Source organism: Cygnus atratus, chromosome 12 (assembly GCF_013377495.2).
Source record: "Cygnus atratus isolate AKBS03 ecotype Queensland, Australia chromosome 12, CAtr_DNAZoo_HiC_assembly, whole genome shotgun sequence".
In the NCBI taxonomy this organism is placed as follows: Eukaryota; Metazoa; Chordata; class Aves; order Anseriformes; family Anatidae; genus Cygnus; species Cygnus atratus.
In genome coordinates, this window is record NC_066373.1 from 21,724,997 (window position 1) to 21,752,910 (window position 27,914).

Genomic DNA, 27,914 nt, shown 5'->3' on the forward strand with positions numbered 1-27,914 from the left:
CCTGTTACATTAATATAGACCATAGTGAATGCTGCCAAGGGAACTGCAGCAACATTCTGTGCTCGAACTCTCAGCAGAAAGCTCTTTGTAGTTTCATAATCCAGTGGCTCAGCTACCAGGATTGAAGCAGAACCATCATCTCTGTTTGGAGTCAAGTAGAAACGAACTGGCATGTTGGTTTCCGGAACAAGTCCCTCTTCTAGGTTGTAAGTCACACGGGGATTGCCAAGGGGAGAAGTTGCTTTGATTGTCTGCACAGTTCAAAGAGTTTGTGTAATTAACAGGTTTCTAAGTACAGCAACGCTTCTAAAAGTTTCAGTGTACCAACTCTCTCAGATCTCCAGCTCTCGACTGAAAACACTAGGACAAGTATTTCTGGCTATCAAATCTTAACCCTACTAGATACATCCCCAGGCCACAAACAGCTGTAGCCAAAGTTTAACAGTTACTACAGGGTTGATTACTCACTGTTTTACCCTACAAACATTTATTTTGGAGTTACTTTGTAAAGCTGTTCTGTTTACTTGTTCTGAGCCAAACCAATCAAGTCTAAGTATTGTAAGTCCAATAATCACCTCAGGTAAGATGGCAGCATTCAAAAAATTTGAATATCCAAATGGCAAGGAAATTAAATAGTGGTTGCACTCACATAAATTAAAGCAAAAATGCTGGTTATTGTTAGCGTTTTTGAAATAAAACTAATAGCAAATCATTGGCCACTGCAATACACAAAATTATGCAGCTCACTATATTTAAGCAAATAAGCACATTCAGATACTCTAGAGCCACAAAAATAATCAAGTCTGTGCTAAACTTACCAAAACTGACGTATCCCGTGTAGTATTCTCTGGAATAACAACTTCATAGCTGTCCCTTTCCCACTGTGGAGGCTGTTTTTTTGCACTGGTAATAGTTACCACAAGTTCAACTTTACTGCTCCTATTACCTCCATCTGTAGCAATAATCTCTTGAATTATAGATGATCTCTGAAGAGCAAAAGAGGGTTCATTACAGAGGGTTTTGATCAGGGCTCAGATGAGTTTTTTAGCAAAATAATGAAAACATGAGTTAAAGGCATACTTAAGAAAATCTGCATGAAAGGAAAACATCCATAAGTGGAGAAGACTCAACTCAGAATATGAAGTAGGTGCAAGGTTGCTGAATAATCTGCTCTTTTCTTTATTCATGATTGTTGGTAAACACTGGTATTTGTTTCAAAAAAAATAGCAAATTTAACACATCCTAAATTTAAAACAAACTATCAACAACAACAAAATCTTTGTCAAATCCCTGAGTTCTTAAGTTCACCTATCAACCGTTTTTGTTACTAGGTCTGTAGTGTTCTTAGATTCAATACTTTCAAGCTACTTTCAAACTGAAAGCAGGGCTTGCTTGCATGCAATTCACAGTCAAGGAGCTCATCAGCTAAAAGCCTGAGACTCAGGTTTAATTTAAACAGAACATATTAATCCTTTAAAGTGAAGGGGTAACACGGCAATGAGAACAACGTCATGACTTCCATCTCTCCTATGATATATTGAGATGACCACTTCAAAAGGAAAATAAGCACCATACCTGAGATATGGGTTGGTTGACAAACATCCAGACTGTAGTAGAGTTAATTTGTAAATAATCTGGTTCTTCATTCGCTATGGAGTATGTAATGACAGCATTTGAGCCGTAGTCATCATCATGGGCTGCAACATGAAGAAAGCTGGTCCCAACTCTTGTGTCTTCTCTTAGGAAATCTAATGTAAGGAAAGGTTATTTCAAACTGATCATTAATTCACTAAAGTACCATGAACATCTTACTAAGAAATATGAAGAAATACTAAAGTAAAAATGTATGGAAGATATCACTTTATCCCCCTTGGAACAATGCCCATAAAATCAAACAATGTTTTCAAGAGCTGTTATGATTCCATAGTTATGGATCACATTTGAAATTTGTATTATCACATTCATAAACTGGAATTCTTATTCAATCTATTACTTTTTCAGGTTTTCTGGTTTTGCTTTTTTTTTTTTTTTTTTTAACTAAAGGACTAATTGCTTTGTATGAAATATAAGCAAATGGAATTTTAGCTTATTGCATAAAATCAGAAACTACTTTCTTGGATTTGTATATTATAACTAACCGAGAAATACCAGGTTTTTAATGAATATTATATATGCAGTTCTGAAACTAACTAAGATAAGTGCACCTCTGGCTTCAATCACCCAATTAGTCACAGGATTTACTGCTACGAAAGACAAAAATCCAAAAATCTTAGATATCAGGTAAGCTCACACTCAAGGCACTGAAACTCTATCCAATGACTCTCAATTACATTCATAGTGGGTGTTTTCAAATCTGGGATCATTGTCATTTTGGTCCAGAATGCTAACATTTATCTGACATATTCCAATGAGTGGTTCTGCTGCCTGGTCTGTTGCTGTCAGAATGATAGAATATTCCCTCTGTTTTTCTCGATCAAATACCTGAATAGTTGTCAGAACTCCTGAAAACAAATTAAATACCAGAATTAAAATACTACGCATTTGACAATACTGTATGTAGACGTTTATTTGATTGTAGATACACTGAGATACAAGTCAATAGGCTAAATATACCTACAATGCAAATTTTAGGTTCAAGGCTTCAGTCACAAGATTTAACAATTTCAAGAACTTAAACTGTACTGCTCAGGCAGACACAAACTTCATAAACACTTATATCTATATACAATTGACTTTAGTTCTGAAAGGTAATACCAAACTAACTTTAAGAGACCAAGTTTCATGTCTTTTATCCTCTAAAAATTCTGCCTGCATTTAGTTTTGCCCTTCCAAAAATTTTAGTCTCTTGGTCATTTGTAAGACTACTCTGTCATTTGGATAAGTCATTTATATGCCATTAACAATGCTACCAGATAATGTGCACCTAAAATATGTATTTTTTAAATCTACTTACAAAGACACAGAAGTTATTTCACACTGCAGAATTTCCACGTTTCAGGGAAAATATCAAATCTAGTTCTAGTTCTACTGGACATGTATGAAATTAAAAGCAGAATGTTTATGCAGTTAAAACACCTTATATTTTGTTTGCTATCAAAAACCTCAGTGCAAAGCACAAAGTCTGATCTTACTTAAGCTTGTTTTCCATCAGCCTAATGAAGTGGTTTCTATGTGCCAGTATCAGTTATGATATTCAGTTTACCTGTGTCAGGATGAATACTAAATGCTGGTAGGATACCATCTCTGTGCATCAAGCCATATTTCACTATACCACTGGCTCCTTCATCAGCATCAGTGGCTTCAACTTGCAGTACAACTGTCCCTGAAGAGTGGTTTTCCAATACGGAAGCATGTTCCCGATAATACTGACACTGAGAGGGGATACAAACAAAAACAAAAACAATCAAGCATGTAACTTGCCATATGATTTAACAATACATTAGAGGGGAAAAAAAAAAAGAAAAAAAAACACTATTTAGCCACACTGGCATTCAGATATGCTGATGTTTTTACCTGTATCATGATTAACTTAAGCACTTTACTTGCTATTTCGTGGTTATATGAATACTATGCAACTCCAACTGATTAAAATATTTGGACAAAAAGTTACAGTTGCATACACTTCCAAATGCAAATATACTTCTATGTTAGCAAAAAAGAGAATATACATTTGCCCAAATCATAGAATTGCTCTGGTCAAAATCAGCTTTCTATGCAAAGTAAGTTTGTCAAGAACAGATTAATGATAATTTGCAAGACTGAACTGAGCCGTCATGGACTTTTTAAAACGTGCAATGTTATTCATCAACATACTAGCCATTAGCATCAAACTTGAAATTTTTAGACAATGGAATGTTAAATACCAGTGAACATTCTGAAAACACATTCAATCGTTTATTTTTACAGTACTTTACAATTCAAGCTAAAATACCTTCCATCTTTTCTTTCATCAATTCCAGACTTATAATCATCACAAGAAGACAATGAAATTTAGGGAGGTGTTTTGGAACACTTTGGAACAAGTCCACTGGATAGATACACCTATTGATCCTTCATGTGTCATACTGAAACACCAAAAGTTATTCACCCAACCTAATCTTTTCTAAAGGGTTCAGGAAAAAGTCTGCTTACAGGAGCTGCTCTGCCACAAAAGAACAAACCATATAAGGCTCAGGAGAGAGACGGGAAAGGCGGAGAAGACAGTGGCATCAAGAGGAGAAAAATGAAGTGGATCACGTCTTGAATAATTTATCTGCTGCACCACTTGCAGTGGCAACAGTCTTAAACATTCACCACACAGTCTAATGTATATCATCTAGCCTCATTTATTCACCTTCTGAAAGACAGGTTTGTTGTTGTTGACATCATCGATTTTCACAATAACCTGAGCAGTACTTGTAAGAAAACAGGTCCCTCCGGAGGCATTATCATCAGTAGCTGTGACATTAAGTATGTACTCTGTCCCATGCAACTTTGGAAATGGACTTGAATGAAGTCTAACTAGCCCTGAAAAACAACAGGTTGAAGCTTTTTTATTTTTTAGTATATTAACCAATTCCTGTTATTCTTCCAACCTTTCTAACTATTCACAAGACTGCTACATTTTAATTACTATGGTATTTTTTACTGCAGTCTGATAGTAAAATGAAGACAGCACAACAACAGGTCTGCACGTATGCCTACACAGCTGAAAGAGACAACAGCTACAGCTCAGCTGACCTGCACATTATCTTTACTGTATCTGCTGCAGAAGATAACATAACAAAAAAAAAATCCAGAAACATTGTGGCAAACTTCTGTTTAACCTGTTTCAGCCCTACCAGGGAGCCTGGGTACATTCCTTTATTATTGCAATTAAGTCTGTCTCCTTTGTGCTGCAGTCAGTCATGCTAGCTCAACTGAAATTAGTAAAAGTTTTCCTTCCTGCAACACAATCACCGCAACATTAGGCTGTTTAGACATACCCTCAGAAATGTGCATTTTGCTACTCTTTCAAGTCACCCAAATGATACACCCTGCTAGATGTGACTCTCAGAGAAAGACCTATGAAAAATTTGTTACCAAAGCAAACCAGACTGCAGCTATCTGAGACCATGTAGAAAGAAGCTGTCATTCATCCACTTCATCATTCATCAATCACCTCACTTATTCATCAGGGATAACAGCAACTGTCATTACAATAGAGTATTGTCACAGCATCAATGTCGCTCAATGTGCTTACAGATGTACTGTTTTAGCTGCGTCACTTATTCTTGACATACTTCCACTTCTCCTTGCCATTTCTGTGACAAGGGAGTGAAGACTATTCTTCTGATATCATTTGTGAAATTAAACTGCTGCAAGCCACTGCAAACTTTTATTGGCTTATTAAGCAACAAAAGCCAAAAAATGTTTTGAAAAAAAAATGTTAATGTTTCTGAATTAAGCTTGGTAGACTATAAAAATTAATTGATAAAACGTTTAAGTTTACTTATACACAGTCATCTATATAAAAAACAATGGATCTGATCATAAGAGATGGTATCGAATAAAGATCCGTCTCTTAAGTTACCCATTATCAGTAACAATGCTCTCAATTAAATTACTGACTGAAATCAGACAATAAACAAATAAGAGTTGTCAATTATACAAGGGTTTTAGGAAAATTATACAATTTTTTAATGTTATGAGAGAGTCTAGAACACTTGCACATTTCTCCTGCATTTTTTTATTAGATTAGCACTAGCTCCAAAAATTGTATATGCTATTCAGTTTTTATAAATGTTGTCTAATAAAAACAATCTTAATGTGCATCACATCAGAATCAACATTATGGCTCTGTAGCAGCAAATAGCTAATACAGTATTACCTTTCTTTGGGTCAATAACAAAATTTCCTTTTTGACTCCCAGATAGAATATCATAGTTCACACCATCTCCATCAGGGTCTACAGCATTAACTGTAGCAACCAGTGTATTTGGGCCTGCATCTTCAGAAACAAAACTCCTGTAGCTGTTAAATGAAATTATGACAACATACTTACAAATTTAGACAGAAAAAAATATATACATAGAGGAATATTTTACAACATCTAATGATTACCTATACAAAGGGTACTGCAGAGATCTGTAATTTATTAATGCAATTGCACTGTTAAGATGCTACTTCATAAACAAAGGAAATTATAGTATAGATGACTTATCCAACCATCTTTCTGTTGTTCCCTCCCATAAATTTCCACTGTAAACTTTCAGCACTGTTGATGCTTTCAAGCTTAGCTTCATGACAACAATTACACTAAATGTATAATTTTTTTTTTAATTTACAAGATTCACAGAATGAAAGTAAACATTTAAAAACATTGTTATAATATACTTTCTGACACAAGTTGTCAAATGCTTTCAGTGTAGTCTTTGCACCAGCATGACTAAGATGAGAATCAGATCCAGAGGATATGTGCATAACTCCAGTTTTACAAAAAATCTCTTCTCAGGACTGGACACATCACTGACACTGTAAGCTCTTAAGAGGCATTATCAGCCTAAGCTTAATGCTCTCAGGAGTAGAAATCCCTCTGCCTTAGTAAAGTCCCAAATATTTATTATTTTATCTGACTAGATCGGGCATAGGCCAGGCTAAGCATATGACAGACCAGCCCATAGTAGATATCCCAAAGCTCAGCCATAGCAAGGAATTGCAGCTGGCTCTATCCAACAATACACATGGGTATCACTGCGCTCAGAGTACGTGAGTCTGCTTATGTGCCCACTTTTCATATTTCATTGCAAATACAACCCCAGTGACTGCAGCTGTTACATGAAGTCAATTACTCTCACACCTCATTGTCATTACGCTGAGAAATGCATAAATATCAAAGGAAAAGAAAATGGGTGCAGAGAAAACCTCTCCCTTAGCTTTTGCTGTCTAGATAACCATTTTCACCAAAACCTTTGTAGTGACAGCTTTTTTTTCCTCCCTCAATTTAATATGCAATGAAGTAGAAGTAGATTATTCTGATTTAGCTCAGTCACAACCCTCAGGACACTGTTTTAACTCTGCATCTGGAAAGCAAATGAACAGCAGTTCTGATAATTGTGAACATGAAATTTAGGGACAGAACAGTTCGAGTCATCAGAAGAGGTCTCTTAAAAAGCAGAAAGTGGAAAATGACAAAATGAAAGAGTGATAGCCTTAAGCATTTAATAATTGAGACACAAGATAACTGATGAAGAAAAGCTCATGGCAAGGAATCTAGAGTTTATACCGGACTATAAATCTATTTAAACACAGGACTAGGACATCATCATCATCTTGATTTGTATTAGCCTTGCAAATTAGTCTCTCAACAGGAGCCAATTTATGGGTGTTCATGATGATCTATCTCACAGAAAACTTCATCTAAGTTATGTTTGAAATTTATCTTTTGAGATTTTTTTCATTACCTGAAAGATAAAGTAAAATCAAATCCTGGTTAACATGGTTAAGCAAAAACTTGAAACAATTTGAATTGTAAAAGCTGAATTAAACTTCCATCACCAATCTATACAGATATAATTTGTACTGCATAGGAAACAGAAAAGCTTCTTATTTATGTTTGGCAATTTAAAATAATATTTATTTTAATCATGTTCTTCAGTAAGCTTTAAATATAAGAACTGGTGGTTTTTTGTTTGTTTGCTTTGTTTGTTTGTTTAACTATGATCTCTGCTTCCAATATGTTATGAAGATGTTTACAGCATCTTTATGCTATCTCTCATTTCTGATTAAAAAATTGGGAATAGATACAGGACTTGGCATTCAATGACCCTGAATATTAAAACAAATGAATAAATGAAAAGTAGGCATCATCTGAAGAGTGAGAAACTTAATCTGTTTTAGTATTTGACAATATATAGATATCCACTAACAATTTACAAAAAATCAATTTTTTCTAAGCCATATCTCCTAAGCAACATTTAGGAACAAAAGGAAGGCATAAGATTTCGAAGCCAGAGATTACTTTTACATAAAATGACTGTCAGCTTTGACATTTTGTTCAACTAAACCACATTACTGAAATCTCTTCCAAGGTTTTGTTCTGAGCCTTTCTACTCTAGAAGGCCAATGCAGAAGTTCACAATGAATTTCATTACTAAGCTTACAACCTGAATGCAAGTTTACAGCACTTCTGACATTGCTTTGATACCTCTGGGTACCAAATACAGAATAAAAATCATTACTGAGGTTTACCAAAAAAAATAGGAACAAAATATCATTTAACAATAGTCTATCATATCTCCCACAGAGTAGCAGGAATAGTGGCTTCCCACTGCTAACCTTCCCAAGCATCCACACAGTGAATAGCAATGTAAGCCATCCATCTGATGTGCAGGAAAAAACTACTTAAAACACAGCAATAACTAGAATGTACTATTTACTTATTTATAAACTGACAAGATCTTCCAGTCAAACATCTTGACTTTAGCAGAGTAAGTGAATGGAAGATCATTAATTGGTAGGCTACTAATGGAATTTCATTTCTAATTAATCTAAAACTAATTGGAAAAACAGAAACACAAGATCTGCCAAAAGAGACTGTCTATATACCACCCCTTTCTATGCACATTGAAACTATGTCTAAACCTTATATTTAACCAAACTTAAAGCCTTTTTTTTTTTTTTTTTAACTGGTAGTAACAAAATCTCAGAGCCAAAAGATTATCCTGCTTTAGTCAGACTAACTTTGAAATTTGATTGAACATAAGCCAGTTACCCTCCTATAATGATCAGCCTTCTGACCAGGATAAAAAAGGCAACAGGAAAAGACAAAGATAACAGAATTTTAAGAATATGCATTTACGTTGTCTGGGAAAACTCAGGTGCTTCATCATTTACATTTGAAATCTGAATCCTAACAGTTGCTGTCCCAGTCTTCGGCTCCTCTCCTTTATCCACAGCCATAATTATGAACTCATACAGATGGTTAGGTCGCTCATAGTCCAATTTTGTTGCTGGAAATATAGTACCATGAGAAGTAATACTAAAGTCTGGACTCAAAGAGTAATATAATATTTCGGCATTCTCTTTTGAATCACAGTCAGTGGCTGTCACTGTTAAAAGAGAAGATAAAGACACTGCATAGATCAAAGTCTATGAATTGGAACATTGAGTACTTTAACAAAAGAATTAGTGCATAGCATAAAACTGTAATAGCATTCGTCTTGGCATGTAGTGCTTGAAATAATTTATAAAACAGGTGAAGTCCTGTTACTTCAAAATCCTACGAAGATTTGTTTACTTCATCTCTCATCCTCCAAAATTATTTGGGCTGTGGCAATAGTAAGTAATTATGACCCAATTCTACAAGATGCCAATTGCCTTCAGAGAGTTGTGGCTACCACCCCCTCTTGGGGCAGGATTTTGCCTTCTTAATAGAAATCTAATTAGTGGGGAGAGAAAAAACACTCCTGACAAGCGTAACAAATGGTTTTAAAAGTACCAACCTTGTAGAAGTGCAGTTGTCCTAGTAACTGTTTCAGGAACACTAACTTTGCTGTAGATTGACTGATGAAATTCTGGGGCACAATCATTCACATCTGTGATTACAACTGAAACCTGAACAAAAAACAAGAGAGTGTTAAATGGCATCAAAGTGAATCAAGGCAATGACTTCATTGCTCTAGAAATACTGGATGGAAGAGTTTGTCAAAAAAAAAAACAAAGAAACACATTATTGTTGAGGTCTTTGGAAGCTGTAGCATATAGGAAAAAACATTTTTCTTAGGTTGTTCTTTTCCTGCTGAGAATTGCTTAAATATTAGATTCCAAAACATTTGGAATTGTCAGGCTGCATACATCAACATCTTCTATTTTTCCTTCACCTCCTTTGATTATTTCATATGATTAATTTAAAGAGAAATGGACTGTCTGCTTTCAAAGCATTCTTTTGCCATTATCTTATCTTCCCACTCTTCTGTTATTTTTAATACTAAAAATTCTACTGCCAAGCATATCACATTCTAGCAGTATAAATCTCCAAGACCAAGTTCTGAATTCAATTGCAGCAGTGTAAATCAGAAGTAGACAAAGGTAACTGTTCATGTTAAGACAAGTAAGAAATACAATTCTGCTTCTAACACCATTAAAAATGTTTTCTTATTTCTGTGTCAAATGAGAGCCCACTATTGCACTGTTGACAATCCAAGCAGTAAGGAGTGTGTTAAATTAGCCTTTACAGCAGTTCATACTGCTACAGTTCACACTGAAGTCTGATGTTGGTATTCTGGCCTCACAATGCAATAGGTAGCCTTATACTCACTCTACGCTTACTTATGTTAGTACAAAATGGAAGTTGCCTTCTCATGACTGCTGAAGTTCTATTGGTGTATGGCATATAAAACTACGTTTAGGCTAAATGTATTTATAAAATCATCTTAGAATCCTCTTTCAAGTCTTATTCTGTTATTCTTCATCTTGTGGTAGGGGGGGTCAACAGAAATTATCAGTCTCCAGTGTGCTACAGCCACTGTTTTTAACACTGATGTACTGTGTCCTCTCACCTGTTCCTAACAATTCTACCTCCCATTCCTTCGACAGCGAACATCTATTTCCCACACCAGGAACAAACTGTTATATTACATGCATTTCCAAGCTTGGCAAATCTTTGAATTCAAACAACTGTAATAGCTGTATTTAGAAATATTTTCTGCTGTCAAACAGCTTTCTAAAATACCATGAACTATCATCTTTCAACATCTATGACTTATTACCTCCTGTCTTTACAAGTTCAGTTTGTGTTCTTGAAACGAAACTAGTAATTGTCTTTGTATTTTCTGTTTTGCCTTTGTTTTAAATTGGAGTAATCACAAATCTGCATCATTTATGAAGGCTGAGAGTAAAACAAAACCGCATGTTAGCCTTGGCTGCATCTACTCCCATCTTTTTGGATAAAGACTTTGACCTATGATGGGATGGCATTATTGATCCCTAAGCAACAGCTTTTTCAGGATCAGCAAAAATGAGTTCTACCCAATAGTACCTAAACCAGCCCTCCTAATCTATACAGAGTTAAAAAGACTTTTAAAATGAACAACAGAATATGTAGTATGAGCTGGAGAAATGAAAGCTCCTAGTGAATCCGTGCAGATATTTGGGAAGACTCAAGAAAAACGCAAATACATACCGAATGGCAGAAGTGAAGACCTACCTCAGCTGCGCTACTGAGCTGTTCCTCGTTTTCCTCTGCTCTGACCAACAGAAGATACTGGTGTTGGTCACTCTCATAATCCACATTCCGAGTTAAGCTGATATCCCCTGTTGCCTGACCAATGCTGAACAGACCACTCGGATTAGTTAGCAAACTGTAGCTCAGGGATTTGTTTTGATATGATATAGCAGTGACTCGAAGAAAGCTGCATAAAAATGAAGTAATATAAAAAAAAGATCTCAAGCATGTAATATAACATAAAGAAAAAAAAAGGGCAAAAAATGCTACACAACAGAGCTGAAGGTGCAAGCCCGTAGGTCTGATTAGAGCAGTACCCACCAAAGTCAATGATAGTTATACCTAAATTCCAAATTCAAATATTTTGTTATACTGTATTTTTATCATCTTGAAGTTAAACAGAAAAAGATAGGATTTTTGGAAGCAGAACACAGTAAGGATTAAAAACACAGAAATAGAAGATTTATTTTCTGTTGCAACTGAATTTGCTTACTCTAATTTTCTTCTAAGGTGGTGATGATTTTCAGGAAGGAAACTAAAAGATAAAATAAGCTACAAAAGATTCTTTTTACTAACAGTATAATACGCTTCAGCATACTGTTGTATAGTTTCAGATACCTGCAAAAGGAAAACAGCCAGTCACTAGCAGTGTGCATGTAACAGTGTATACCAGGACGTTTTTTTTTTTAGCTCATCTGGCACTTTTTTCCCATGAAAGTGCTCCAAGTAGGAAAAGCATTTGCAATATGAAGCAAAAGTTATGAGTTATAAAACAATAATTTTTAAGGGTTTAAAACAGAATACTAATTCCTCAAATGTTTGTTGTCTTATTGTGAAGATTTCTTAGGAGAAAAGATTCCACTTCCCAGGAGAACCCAAAAACACCTAAGATCCAGTGACAACTGCATTCAAAAAGACAAACTGAGGTTTGTCTGAACACTTCTTTTCCTTTTGTTATTTTCATGCTGCTGTCTTCTAGCTTCCCTCAGATGCAACACTGAAAAAAAAAAATACTGCAAAAGGTTGCTGTAGGTCATTATATTGCTTTATTCTTTTTGCTTATTTTTCTGCGATGTGGTCTCACAGTCAGTTTAAGCCAGCACAAGTCAGTGTTTCCTGCCAACAGGAATTACTTTGCCCTCTTTCTAACTCCCTACCCCTGCTGCAAGTTCATGCCACCTCTCCTCTCCTTCTGTCACCACGAACAATCACGAGGCCCTGCTGTGAACACATTTAACAACCCAACTGAAAAATCTTTCTTTTTTTTGCTTTGTCGGTCATTGGATCAGTCTTCCAACACAGCTAGCATACTAGAGCCAATGCCAGGTGAAAAGAAAAGAAAGGCTTGGTAACACTTCTTGTCAGCAGCAGTCTTAAATCCACCTACAATTGTGAAATCCTTACCCCAGAAATCCAGCGACTCTGTTTTCCTGCAACTGGTCTAATATAAATATCAGAATTTCAGGATTCTGCATTGATTTTCAGGACCACACTTGGGTTAACACACAACAGTAAATCACTTTCGCTGGGCACATTGTTTATATTCAAGCCTCTTATGACATAGTAACAACCATATGAAATATTTAATTCCTTTTGGATATTACCATGTAACTTCACAAACTGATTAATCTACTATCACCGTAATTGTGCAAACATATTTTTAAATAGTGACAAAAATATTTACAAAGAATTCTACTATTTTTCTTCCTAAACATTATTGAATCCAATATAGCAGATACCAATTAGGTATTGTAGCATTCCACGGTTCTTTGATTTCTTTTATACCTGTGCTAAATAAATTCATTGCAGTTTAAAAAAAAAAAACAACAAACAACTTATTGACTATTAACAGCTGCTGATTTTTTTTTTTTTATCTTAACAAACCTCAGACACTGTAAAATTGTTTGTTGTAGACTCAACAGTAAAACAGAATACTACAGATAACATAGCGTTAAGTAACAGTTGAAAGGCCACACAAGGAAGACATTTACTGGATAAAAGTATTCTTGATTCAACTGGAAAAGGAAATGTCTGCCCTAAAACCAAAACAATTTGTGAAAGACGGAACTGAGTATTCAGGTAGACCTACGTTACTAACATTTTCCATGATATTTAGATCCACGTGGTTAGACAAAGGATGGAAAAGTAAAATGACATATTTTGTGGCATCTTCATTTTTGCTCAGTTTGTCACTGTGATTAATGAAGACAGGAAAGACAGTCTCCCCTCTCCCCCCCTACCCTCAATATTCACTTGGTGGAGAAGGCACTTTTCAAATGTTGGCACAGAGAGCTCATACATGCATTTACACAAGGTATCTTTCTTTATGATGTAATGGTTCTGATTTGTATTTTCTTTGAAAATTAGGACACAATTATCATCTGCTAATACTTTTCTTATCATTTCAAAAGCAAGAAATTCTAATTATTCGTTACCACTTTTCTTTATAAAAGAAGAAAGAATACATTATATATCATACAATACTAAGAATACATCAATCAAATGATATTTATCACTTCAATTAAGATATCTAAATTGCTATTTACAATTCATAAACAATACTGAGGCTTTGGAGAGATCAAACAGAAGTTAAACTAAGAACACAATCTCACTGCATTATTTGTTACTGTTACTTACGATTTTCTTTGTGCCATACTTTCAGGAACATGAACAAAGTATGACATGTTGCTGAACTGCGGTGGTCGAAATCCAGCAATTATAGAAACAGAGGCTGGAGACCCTTTGTTTCCAAGTTTATCTGCTGCCAGTACAGTCAGTAAATACTCCTTGTTCCTCACCAATGGCAAACCTGTCGTTTTAATCCAGCCTGTGTCCCTCTCGACTTCAAATCTGTCTTCTCCACCTAAGAAGACAGATCCACAAACTGCTGTCAACAAGAACACTTTTACTTAAGTAAAATGGAGAAGAAAATAGGGTATCAGTTCCTGAAGTGGTTTTCTTTTCGAATTGACGTACACACAAAAATATCAAGAGTTTGTTTTGAACTCATTATCTACATCACCAATTACATTTCTAATCTCACTTTACTTTCCTGGGCAATTATTATCTTCTTCATCCTCCAGTACTTTGCTGCTATTTGACCCCTAACTATCCCTTAGCAGAAAACACCCTGTTAGGGTCCTGGTCAAGAAGAACAGATTCACCTTTGGAGTAGTATCACCACAACCCTTCTCCTTAGACAGTTTTGAATTATTATTGAAGTTTATTTTAAGAGCCTCAACAAAGAAAATCATCAGCGAGCCTATAGTAGCTATGCAAAAATAAGGCATAACCCAGACCCTTACAGATTTGTTCGGAATGATCCAGAAGCACAGCTCCTGCAAAGGAGAAGGAACATTAGCTTCTTCCACCCAACAAACTCTGCTTCAGGTAGTGTCCTCTCTCATAAACAGTCAGTGCAGCAGAAGGGTGCTGACTATGGCTACCATTGCCACCCCCTTGCAAAGCCTTGCAGTCCAGTACCACTCCAGTCCCCATTACCCCTGTGGGCAATAATCTGGGCAGGAACACAACTTTACAGAGAGAACTCACTTCCGATCTGGCCAATCTGTCCATACGCTCACTAAAAGTTTATTTTTTTCACACACAAAGCCAAAGGCTTATGAATCTTTTTGAGTAGGAAAGGAACATTTTCCACTAAAGAAACTGACGATAAGAGAAAAAAAAAAAAGTTAAAATAGTGAAGCTTCATACAAATGTAACAAAGAGATTTAAATTTACCTTCCAAGAGAAAATATTCTACAGTTCCATGGATCCCTTCATCTGCATCCACTGCAAGCAGCTTGTATACTTGAGTACCTTTGGCAGCTTGAGGAGAAACCACAGCCAAGAACGGGAAGGGCTCCATGGCCCATTCAGGTACATTGTCGTTTGCATCTGTCGCAGTAAGTGCTAAGTGCAACAAGTACTGATCTTTTCCTAATAGTAAGAAAAATGAATAAATATTTAGCTGTTTAATGGTACTCAGAGAAGCAACATATATCAACTCCTGAGGGTGTAGTGTCTGCAATATGGTTGGTATTTAATTCAGAAAGACTTCTTTGGCTCTTCTCCTACAACCAACAGCATCCAGACACAATGGAAAAAATAAAATAAAATAAATTAACCAGCACAAGTACTGCCAAACTGCAAGATCAGGGCCACCCCATATTATTTCCTACCAACATTTCTTTTTAGGAAAGTTCACACATTCTTAAATTTTCAAAGTTTAAATACATGTTTCCTGAAAGCACTTTGCTGGAAGAAAAAAAAATATTGTTTTGTATATTCAATGATTACAACAATTCTGAACATTGAAAGTAATTACATTTTTGCCATCAAAAAGATTCTAACCAATCTACCCTAAATAATGAATTTCCAAGATGGAAAGTTCACTTAAGTCTTAATATGGTTTTCACTTCTATTAAAAATTAAATGCTGTTTAAAAAAAAATCCATCAGAGAATGGAACTATTCAATTATCCAGAAATCAGAAACAGAATATCCTTAAAAATTGATGGAAAAGTACTTGTTATGCTGCTGCCATTATTAAACCAACCAGTGAGGGCAACAGAGCTCCTGAACAAGTAATAAATAGCAGGCAGGCATCATTGAAAAAGTAACAAAAAGGAAAAATGTCAGATCGAAGAAAATGTTCTGACGTCTCCAAGCATTAAGTTAAAGGAGGAAGAAGTAGAAAAAAACCCTGGGTGAAAAATGTTTCTAAATGAAAGACAAAAGCATAGACTAAAAGCTTCAGTGTCAAAGAAAGCAAAATGCTGCTGCAGACAGGAAGCCTTTTTGTCTCTGTGCTCCTTAATCAGCAGCCCGTGTATACTTCCAACTGGTAAATGCTACTTCCAAATACACACAGCTAGCTCAGATTCTGAAGCAACTTCGCTGAGAAGACATCAAACTATGATAAGACTATGACAAATACTTTTTTTTTTTTTTGTAACTGATGATATTTACCAGTAAGACCAAAGAGCACAGTATAAACAGATGTAGGCCTTTTGGCCAGCTTGGCTGCAAGTGGACTGGCACCATACTTGTAGAAAGCTGCACTACAGAGGCCAACTTGAATGTTCCTGCCATCCATGTTTAATGCTCCTGGTTCCAGAAAAGCAGTGAGCACACACCCAATCTGACTCTGAAAGCATTACAGCTGCACGGACATGGCACTATGTCCAAGCTAACAAGCCTGGGGAATTGAAAGGGAATATGGCCTGTGCAAGAACAGCTGTCTACATTTACAAAATGGTTTATCCACAAGTTTAATAATGGATGAAAAGTCAGAATTTTATAAAATGATCGTGTTAATATTTGATTTCCCTGTGTATTTATTATATATACATACATAAAAACTTCTATACACACACATCTTCAAAATGGCTTTACAAGAACTGAAACAACAGAATGGAACAACTAAAATTCTCAGTTTTAATTTAATTTTAATTAGCAATACAAAGTATTTAAGACTAAATATAGTGTTACCAAAAGGTCTAATCTTGTAAATATTGTTATCTTGCTAGGGAGGGTATTATTCCAGGAAGGTTTGCCACTTGTGTTGAACGATTGTACTTTCCCTCTCTTCTTTCCTAATTGCAGCATTACATCTCTCCCCAAAGCACACCAATGTTCCATCTAAAATATATTACTTTCACTTGATGTATGCATTTACTGATGTTATCCCTTAACTTCCGCAGCAGTACTAATGCACCTTTTGTGTCTGCCTCTTGGAAGTCTCAGCTTTTCATAATTAGTAACCTCTGTCTGATAGCAAGTGGCATATTTAGCACACCTTATCATAATCTGCAGTCTGTAAACAACCAGTAAGTGGATTGTCGTAAAGAAAACTCCTTGATACTGTGATTAACAATGTCAAATACCAGTTTCTTAGTTCAGCTTCCAGAAACTTAATCCATCATGACCTCTGAGAACTTTCTGTTCTTACCAAGAAAACCGTCTTAGTATAAAAATCAGCACTCACCCAAGACAATCACAGAAGTTCTTCTCCATTACACTTGTAAAACTGCATTCATTCATCTAAATTCTAGCATAGAAATTGAATTGACGGTAACTTGTTAAATTCAAATGAATTTCTTTATAATTATATCCTCTACTCAGAATCTAATGTTACAGTGAATTAATATTAGTTTAAGACAACATGTATATAAAAGCAGAGGCTACAGCAAAAACAAGCTTCTGATTTATGGAATAGTAACTCACCGAAACAAACAGTTTCCTGAAAGAGAACCTGAAACATTTCTTGCATCACCATATGCTATGAATACATACAACTCCCCTTTTTACATTTTCATGAAAAAAAAAAATCCAGTTACAATGTGCAGCCAAGTCTTACAAGTCTTCTACACTCTGAAATAAACTGTGTTATGCATTGCACTTCTGCAGCCAGAAGTGCTGAAAGTCCTGGTGTAAGGATGAGCAGGTTGACTTCTCTAGCATATAACACTGCACGAGAAGCCCACATTTCCAAAGAGATGCTGAGATTGCCTCAACACAAAAAGAGACTGACCATGAGGTGAGCCTACTGCACTGACATCACAGGGTACCTAGATATAAGTCTCTTCAACATTTAGAAAGACTCTATGAAAGCAGTTGCATACTTTCTCCTCTGCTTGCAGATGCTGCTGAAATGTTTATCATAGAAGAAGCCAGAAGGAACATAAAAAAGGATTCAAAAATGAGGATGTAAAATGCAGCAGTATGGATATTCTTTCTGACTACCCTAGTAAATAAAACCAGATGTGTTTCAAAGAGACATGTTTCAGAAGGTGCTTTCCATCAGTACCATGACAAGCAGTCTGAGAAAACTAAAGAAAATGCAAAGGAGAAAACTTGTTCGTTGTTGATCTGTGTCTGAGGGTGAAATATACCACGACAACTCAGAACGAGAAGAGTTCAATATAAGAAGTGCCAAATCAGAAGCAGATCAATGTCTGCTTGAATGTTCTGAAGATTTTAATTACAAGATTTTCCAAAAAGACTTAAGTGTAAAGGGAAGAAGTTAGTGTCAAAATTGCCTGACTTTTCTCAAAAGAACAGATCTTACAGAAGCTGTCACATGTTTGTAAACACCCACTATTGGCTTGGTTTGCCAGGGCATACTGCAGGCTTAAGATAGCAAGCACTAAATTAGAAGCTGAGTTAAGAATCTCTGAAAATGTGCCTCTAACGCAGAAAGACCTACTGAGGATTTGAGTGCCACCTTGGCAACATAATCGGGAGTAGAAAGGTTACCAATTTTTGTCTTTCTGGAGTCTGGAAATCAGTATCCTAATCAACAAGTGAACTGACTTGATTTCAGGTTCTGCTGATGTTCTTAACATGCATGTATTCATCTACCAAAACTTAAGTCACTACTGAAAATTAACTGTTTTGAATTGAACAAGTACTAACAAACCTGGATACAAAATCCACTCTTGTCATGGTTGCCACTTCACTGAACATTAATAAGCTGGTTCTTAGTACCTAATTATAACTGGGAAATACCTCTTGCAACACTGTGGAAAACTGCATCAAGACTGAGATTAATCCTCTAATGACCTAATAAGCTTTATTAATCAGAAACCAAAAGGACTTGGAAAAGTTCCTCCAAGTACCTGTGTTTTAATAGTTAAGAGACCTTAATGTCATTTGACATCTTGGCAAGATCAAAGCTTTCAGTAATGTGTTGCCTACCTCTGAAACATCTGAATATTCTTAAGAATCTCGTTAGGATAGTCAGCATGAACTGCAATGCACACCATCAGACAGACAGGCGTAATTGCCTCTCTTGACCAGTATAAGTATCTGCTGCATATGACCTTGCAGGTCCTAGTGGTTATGTTATTTGCTTCCATCAACCATAGGCTGATTCTCAAGCAAAAATACTAAATAAATCATCAAGATTAGACATGATTTCACTTTCAGATAAAGGCAGACCAGAGGAAAATGACTATATGTAAGTCTTCCCTTGACTGTGTACCATATATTAAAGCACGAACTGTAACAGAACTGCACAGGACTGTACTTGTCTGCAGAGAGACCTACAAATGCAACCTGACAACTTGTAGAAACAACATCAGGGTGTCCAATGAAGCATGATCAGACAAGGACTTACCAGAGGACAACAAATGTGATTAAGAGACTGACATGAACAATAACGTGTAACATACGCATTTCAAGCAGGACAAAACATTAAGAATTCCCAAGTATAAGTACGTGAATGTAATTTGTTCCAAGGATAACTTCAGACTCTAATGACTGCAGCATTCCATTTGTTGTAATTGTCATGACATATACATTACAAAATGCAGTCTCTTACAACTGTCATCTTTTTTAACTGACATAGTCATTTTCCTACAAAATAGTTGATTTTCTACAGAATGGAGCTTACAATGGACCTCTATTTTTAATATGGTATATGAAATTCATTTTCCCCCATTTTATGGTTAGACACTATCCTTTATGAACACTATTTGTGCTTCAAAGATAGTGGAAGAAAGAATTTTCCAACAGTACCTCACTTGATAGTTTAAGGTGTCTCGATGTTGCCTTCCATCAAAACACATATCAGCATCCCCAATATTTACCCAGCAGCTATACTAATTATACATGTACATTAGCATATTAACAGTAGTACTAAATTATTGTATTATTACGTCTACACTAGATTTATGATTAATAGTAATTTATTGGTAGTACTACACTATGGGGGACATAATAAGTTACAATTCCACTCAAAATCTTCGCAGAAACAGCTTAAAACTGGTAATCCTCTGTGTACTTGGGTTAAGCCCTACAAGCACACAAATAGGTTCTACTTAAATTATCAGTTCAGAATACCAGGCCCTGACAGCAAGTACACAAACCCACAACCACATTCAGCAGTGTAAGTCAACCCACTACTGAGATCCCCATGAGGAATCTGACAAAGGCCTAATTATCCCTAAAATATTTGTCAAACTGTTCTGTAACACACTGACAATAAGAACTTCTCAATATTAAACGCAGGATATTTGACTTTCAAGCCATGTACACTGAAGATATCTTACACAATTTCATTCTTTCAAAGAATCCTCCTATAGTTCTGCTGATTATATTGGCACACAAGCAGATTTTGCATTTGACAGGTTTTTTTCCCTAGCTTCAGACAACAGAGAAAAAAATCAAATAATTGCTTTCTCATATAATGAGCAGATAATGAGATAAAATTCAAGGTGCCTCTTGCTGCATATGATGACAATAACATAACACTGGAACACTTAAAATTTTTTAGACGTTATACTGAAAATATTGCTTCATATTCAAAATGATAAAATCACCTTTTTATCTGATCAAAAATATTTTTCCCTCTATTTTTCTTCACTACTGAAACTAATGAAAACAGGTTATGCAAGCAGATTGCTTTTCCCACACATTTGTAAACACCACTTATTTGCCCTTTGCAATATCAAAACTCAGCCTCTCCTTTTGAGTTTATGTATTAAAAAAAATAAAACCCAAAACAGTAAAATTATAATCTCTAATCCATAGGCTTCTCGTGCTTTAGCTGATTAATTCCCTATTAGAGTCAATTTGTCTCTCACCAAAAGTCCTTCTCAGGGCAGCTCATTCTGAAGTCTGCTTTTTCTCTGATAGTCCCTCCAGTTGGAATGACTTTCTTTTTAACTTAGTATTACTGACAAGAGCTGCAGTACTGAAATTCATTCCCTATCACCAAAATCAATCTTGCTAATCCAATGATGAAACCTCATCACAGTTATCTACCTATGATTTTTCACGCATATTGAAATTGAATTTTCATGTGTATTTATCTGTGGCTGAAAACTGGTAAACACAGGAAGGACTTCATATACTGACTCACACATCGTGAATTCAGACTACATTGGGTAACAAAACTCACTAGCTGATCCAAGTTTCTGCTCCCAGGAAATTTATCAATATGCAATATCTCACAATTTTCATCCTTTGAAGAAAAAAATATATATATACATTTCCCCACCTATCTACATAGATAGACCAAGGGTGGCAGGAAGGAGGAGAAGGCTTTAATACTTAGCCTTTCAGTTGACAACTTTTGAATGCAGCACTGGTTAAACCAAGCCTCAAAAATCATCCATGCTGAAATAGTTCGATTGCAATTTCAAATAGTGTAGGTTGGAGTTGCCCCTAAACCCATCACTTTTCACCATGTCAAATTATAAAAGATGCTGTCAATCTATGAAATACAACATATTTTCAGACTTCTGATTTCATTAGGATTACATGACTGTCTTTTCTCTCAAAAATCCAATGGATACTTCCGTAAGACAAGACTTGAAAATAAAATTTTTGTATTCATTAAAAATGTAGGCTTCTCTGCCTCTGTAAAATTGATAAAACGGACAATGCCATACAGTCTGATTTTTAAAGTCTGTCAATATAGAATATTTACTTGAGTGAACATGTCTCTACAATTGCAGACAAATATGGTACATGCCTTGAATTTACTGAGGGAAAAGGTATTGTATTATTATGATTAAACAATTATGAGTAAGAAGCAAGGTTGCTCTGGCATTTTTAGGTCATTTCAATTTATTTTAAATGGAGATTTTGAGGGTGTTAGAAGTCTTGCAAGCCTTTAAGTCAATATCATTAATGCATTCTCATCTACATCTATCAGAAAATTAACTATTCAAGTTAGTATTTTGCTTTTTGTTTTTGAAGTTGCTCCAACTTCTACACATTTACCTTAGATATACAAATGTTTTTTTGAAAACTCGGGGTTTGTTATTTATTTGAATTAGGACAAATAAAATCCCGCTCTACTCTGCACTGGCACGGCCTCACCTCGAGTACTGTGTGCAGTTCTGGGCACCACAGTACAAAAAGGATGTACAACTGTTGGAGAGTGTCCAGAGGAGGGCGACGAAGCTGGTGAAGGGCCTAGAAGGGAAGACCTATGAGAAGCAGCTGAGGTCACTGGGCCTGTTCAGCCTGGAGAAGAGGAGGCTGAGGGGAGACCTCATCGCGGTCTACAGCTTCCTCATGAGGGGGAGTGGAGGGGCAGGCGCCGATCTATTCTCTTTAGTCACCAGTGATAGGACCCACGGGAATGGTGTGAAGCTGAGGCAGGGGAAGTTTAGGCTGGGCATCAGGAAGAGGTTCTTCACCGAAAGGGTGGTCGCCCACTGGAACAGGCTCCCCAGGGAAGGAGTCACTGCACCAAGCCTGCCAGAGTTTAAGAAGTGTTTCGACTGTGCACTTAGTCACATGGTCTAAAATTTTGGGTAGACCTGTGTGGTGCCAGGAGTTGGACTCGATGATCCTTACGGGTCCCTTCCAACTCGAGATATTCTATGATTCTATGATTCTATGAAATATTTTGGTTTGGGTTGAGAAAGCATTGCTGCTTTGAGGGGGCTTTGTAAATATCACACTGGACTTTTTTAAAACCTCATTCTCACAATATTTCTTCATGTAAATTATCTGCTGACTTCAAGTTTGGGAAGATACATTTCCAGAAAAATTCTTAGTGTCCTAAGCCTCTAGCTCCAATCAGGAGAAAACTCTGTTCCCATTTTCATGCCACACCATGAGGTAAAAGCTACTGGTTATTGTACCCAATCATACCATATAGCCTTCAAAAAAAAAAAAAAAAAAAAAAAAAAGAGCAATAATGTACAAACATTCCTCTACTGTCATTTTGGAAAATTCATGAAGTATATGACAGGCCACTTTTAAGTACAGTAGCTTGCTCATTCATAAAACATAAACCTTCTAAACAGATAACTTTGATGGGCTCAAGCTGCGGACAGCCCACATTCCCTCCTAATATGCCTCATCTTTTTTGTAGATAGCATAATGACAGTCTGTCATGTCCTTACCCTCATCTGGCTTTCAAAAGAGAAGTTAAAGCATAAAAAAAAGAACCAGAAAACAAAAGTAAAGAAAGAGTCAGAGCTACATGATCGTGGCAGGGTGGATCTTAACATAAATTACCAGTTAAAAGAGAGTAAAATGATAACCATTTTATCAGGGACATCCCAGTGCGGTATCCATCTGCTGACAGCAGCAGGCAGAAAAACCAAGCATGCCCAGATGTGAAATAAATGACTGCAAATTAATAATCACAACAGACATCCTTAGATAACAAATCATGTGTCTGAATTAATGGTGACTGATTACCAAAAAGCATTATAATGAGAGGACTTTGCTTAACAGGTAGCAGCTACTGGACTAGTTTAAGACGGGAAGACCTCTTGAAGTTTTGTTTAGATTTTGGGGGAAATATCTGGCTTGTTTCTCTGTAGCCCAACGTGTGCAAGAAAAAAAATGCCACCGAAATCAGCAGCCTCACAAGCACAGCTGCTGTACTTCTGCATCACAGAAAGTCATTTGAACTAGCATTACCTGATCTTCAAACCTAAATACATGAAAAACAGGAAACCTTGATTAATTTAAACTTTCAAGAAAAAAAAATAGTAAAAAAGAGAAAGATTATAATAGCATATCCTGTATCAAAATGTACATGTATCATCAGTAAACTGAGCCAATTCATACCACTCAAATGAGAACTCCTCTCACTAGAGCTAGAGAAGAGCAATAAAGTGATATCTTCTAAGTGCACTGTTATTCCAGGGAGAAAGGATACTTCACTGTGAGACTTCACAAACATTTATTGCCACCACGGAAGAAAGACTGAAGAATCTCAGGTTCCATTACAAGCTGTGGTGAGGAGTAAGCTGTCACATATACAAAGCCTTCCTATCTATTTCAACTCTCTTCTGCTCTACCACCCCCAACTGTCCTTATCCCAAAGCTGGCCCTTCCTTAACACTTGTCCCAGTTCCCTCCACCTGCCCTCCTCTCTGTTGCCCCAGATTTCCTGCTCTGTTCTCAGGTTCCCTCATAGCCCTGACCATCCATTCCCAGTACCACTTTTCTACACCCAAAACCCCCACCTAATCAGCACCCATTCCTTCTTATCTGGTCTGTCATCCAGTCCAGCTCTCTCCTGGACCACAGCCTTCAGGTGGATTCCTCACCATAGCCTCCATCACCACAGCCACATACACGTTCTTCCACCAGCCATTTTTCCAAACTCTAGCCTTGAAAATGGGCTAGGAACATTGAGTTGGCTCATCGTGCAGGTGTCCATCTTGCAGGAAACCTTGCAACTCTAAAAAACGGCAGCAAACCTGAAACTGTGAAATACCTCCATAGCATAATGTATTAATAACTACTGTTACACCCCGTATGGAAGTGTTGTAGGCCGCTATGTATCTTCAAATAGTCAAACCAAATGGAACAGCTTTCTCAAATCTAATACTTCTATATGCAATTCCCATTTAAAGGTGTAGAATTTCTTTATATGCATAAGATTAACCATCTAATTCCTAGTAAGGAATTATGACCTCTTACCAGAATAAGGAAAAAAAAAAAAAAAGTGGAGTTCATGTCTGAATACTGTATATTATTAAGTGAACAAAAAGTCTTCCAAACACTGAATTTGTTTCCTGTTTACAACCAAACATTTGGAAGTCAAAGGAAAATTTACTATGTGTTCTGGGTCTGGCTGGGATGTTAACTTTCCCTGCAGCAGCCCATACAGTGCTGTGCTCTGCACTTGTAGCTAGAACAGCAGTGGTATCACACCAGTGTTGTGTCTGCTGCTGAGCAGTGCTGGCACAGCATCAGGACTCTCTCTAACCCTCCTAGGGAGTGGGCAAAAAAGTGAGAAAGAAACATCACTAGGGCAGCTGACCTAAACCAACCAAAAGGATATTCCATACCATATGTCATACTCAGCAATAAAAGGTGGAAAAAGGAAGAAGAGGGGAGGGGTGGGCTCTCGTTGCGAAAACATCTGTCCTCCTCCCGAACACCGGCTACGTGCGTTGAGGCCCTGCTTCAAGGACATGGTCAAGCATCGCTCATTTGTGGGAAGTAGAGAGTAATTTCTTTCCTCTGCGCTTCCACATAGCCTTTACTTGTTTCGTTTTTTTCCCTTTCCCCCTCCCTTTTCCCCTTTAGTTTAAATTGTTTAATTAATAATAATCTTTCCTTAATAATTATTTTTTCCCTTTAATTAAATTATCCTTATCTCAACCCGTGAGTTGTTCTTTCCTTTACTTCTTCCCCTCCTCTTCTAAGGAGGGAGAGTGAGAGAGCGGTTGTGGTGTTCAGCTGCCTAGCACAGCAAAACCACCACACTATGGGATAAGTCTCAGCCTCTTTTATTCTAAAATCTAAACTTGAATATACCAAAAAAGTTTTGAGATAGTCTTTCTACAAATTTGGGGATTTCACTTCTGAGACTAACTGTAAAAAGAAAGGTCAGCAAAAACTGAAATAAAACTATTTCATAATCAAAGTGTAACATAATTGCTATGTCAGTCATGGAATCAATATCCAATTTGTTATGCTAGAAACCAGCTTTAAGAAAGATCCTATCTATACGCTCTATAGTTTACTGCTTCCCTCAGATTAACACATTTGTGTAACTGAAGTTTGTGTAACTGAAATTCAGTTAGATCTTTAAAAAAAAAAAAAGCTTATTACTTTTGTAGAAACTAGATGTTTGAGATGATAAACAGCCAGAAGATCTAAACAGCTTCAGTGCTCAAATCCCAGTAGTCTCATAAAGATATTTTTAATGACTGCTTGCCATAGAAGGTACATAGCATCAAAATGTTCAGACTGAATAAACATCAAAACGGTGCTTTGAAGCTTCCTTAGATATTCCTTTCTACCACAAATGGGTAACATCCCAAAACTGTAAACACCCACAGTTGTGCCAAACATGCACAGAACGTACATTTTCTTTCAACTTCACAGCGTGAAACCCATTGTGGGTTAAAGGAACACATCTGCCAGATGATAGATGATGATTTCAGCTTAAGCCCTGCTTGATGTATAACTGTTAAAATAATTCATAAAAGAAAAGGTAATAAGAATCGTAGAAGAAAAAGATCAACCAGGAGTTACTTAGTACTTAGGGATGATCCAGAGAGAATTGATACTGCTAGCAGGGGACTAAGGCTGCAGATAAAATTAAAACAGATCATCCTCGGTTTCCAAGGATGAAAACCGTCAAGGTTTAAAATATACACATCACTAAAATTGTTGGTACCTCCACTCTGTATGTTGATTTAAATGGGACAAATATAAGTGACTGCTGTTAACTATTGGGAATGCATGCCAAACATCACCCTCAGTAAATCCTCTGGTAAGAAAAAATGAACGACAGGGGATTACACGACTAATGCCTGTGGATGAAGTAAGGTCAAAGGAGCTTGAGATGACAGATGATTAGAGAGATGGGATCTTTCATGCACTTCCCCCAAGCATTAATGAAATAATAATGGCTCCGTCTCAAATTAGATGTTAGCTCAATGTTAAAATATTAATGTGCATAACAATCTAAGGTATTTTACCTTCTATCTACTGGGTAAAAACTTGAAACAGTATTATGCTTCGGTGAAGACTAAATAAATTATTTGTGCCCTAATAATTGATATGGGATAAAAAACGAAATGCTCCAGAAAACATGAGCATAACCATCACTTCTTCCAGGAAAGGTTAACTGAAGAACATGGCTCAGGGTTGGATGAGCAGTGGGGTCAACAAAAGGAATGTGCTCATCAAGGACCACATACCAAAAAAATTGCTCAGGAAGTAAAGCCCTGGAATTTAGGAATTCTGTTGAACCTAAGTACAAGTCTTCCTGGTGTTTTTCTTTGGTTTTGTTTGTATTTTAACAACATATTTGTAAGGTATGAAAAATGTAAATACTGTTGGTTCATATTTTAATTTCAGATTAGTGGCTTCAGCTCTTTTAAGATTACATCCCCATTCCTGTCCAGCATCTACACAAAGCAATTTAAGCTCTCAAGGCAGAGAAAATATTTCTCAAGGTAGAGACAATATTTTATATAACTGTATGTACGCTGCTGCTGAAGTTGCAGAATTCAACTGCTAAGGAGCAGCAAGGACAGGCTGCTCTGCCTGTTGAAGGTGAACTAGGAGTACAGAGTGACAGCAAGGTAGGCAGGGACCTCAATGTCACTGAGCGAGAAGAGTCAGACAGGTCCTGTGATGTAAATCTGCTTCATCCAGCAGTTCGGCCATCACCAGACAAGTGCGCAGCGATGAGGTGCGTCTGAGGCCAAGCTGGAAAGCCAGTCAGCAAGGCAGCATCAGGGTCAGCAAGGTACATGGCCAGGTATAGCACACCGTGTCCTGGTGCAGCTGGGGAAGGGACCCCTGCTGCTTAAGCACAGCTCCCAAGACGTGAGGCAGAGGCCACGAACTATGAAATCTATCAGGCTTGACTGATCTGTGATTTATTTATTCCCTAACCTCTGCAAGATTTTAAGCCTGCCTTCTAAGAGTTCACATAAGGAACTCACCTGAAGTTGAACTACACAACAAGATTGTATCTCCTCCTCTGCAAGTACAGCAGAACTCATACAGTAAATTGGCACTTTGCACAATAGGTCCAGATTTCCTGTTGCTGCTTGGTATGGTATGGTATATTGCCTTGGTATATTGCTTCCAGAAAAGACAAACTATGTTAAAAACTAAGTCTACAAAATATCAAGTATCCATGAAAAGATACACACTGAAGTCACCCTGAAAATTCACTTCTGTACTTCTGTAAATACCTTTTTTTTTTTTTTTTTTCTCTCCTGGAGCTTTTGCAATCTTGTACATGGTCCTTATGTCCTTATTACAGTTTAATTGAA

The 27,914-nt window shown here is 36.6% G+C and overlaps 1 protein-coding gene across 1 annotated transcript in view; it reads right to left on the reverse strand.

Annotated features, from left to right (window-relative positions):
• The window catches only part of LOC118246478 (neural-cadherin-like), a 63,038-nt gene that overhangs the window by 27,601 nt on the left and 7,523 nt on the right, over nucleotides 1–27,914 (reverse strand). The window contains 12 exon segments of the mRNA XM_035543614.2: nucleotides 2–251; nucleotides 819–986; nucleotides 1,576–1,748; nucleotides 2,331–2,501; nucleotides 3,203–3,371; nucleotides 4,334–4,506; nucleotides 5,849–5,991; nucleotides 8,819–9,068; nucleotides 9,462–9,573; nucleotides 11,165–11,369; nucleotides 13,820–14,045; nucleotides 14,924–15,121. Of these exon segments, the coding sequence (XP_035399507.2) occupies nucleotides 2–251; nucleotides 819–986; nucleotides 1,576–1,748; nucleotides 2,331–2,501; nucleotides 3,203–3,371; nucleotides 4,334–4,506; nucleotides 5,849–5,991; nucleotides 8,819–9,068; nucleotides 9,462–9,573; nucleotides 11,165–11,369; nucleotides 13,820–14,045; nucleotides 14,924–15,121 (2,238 nt within the window).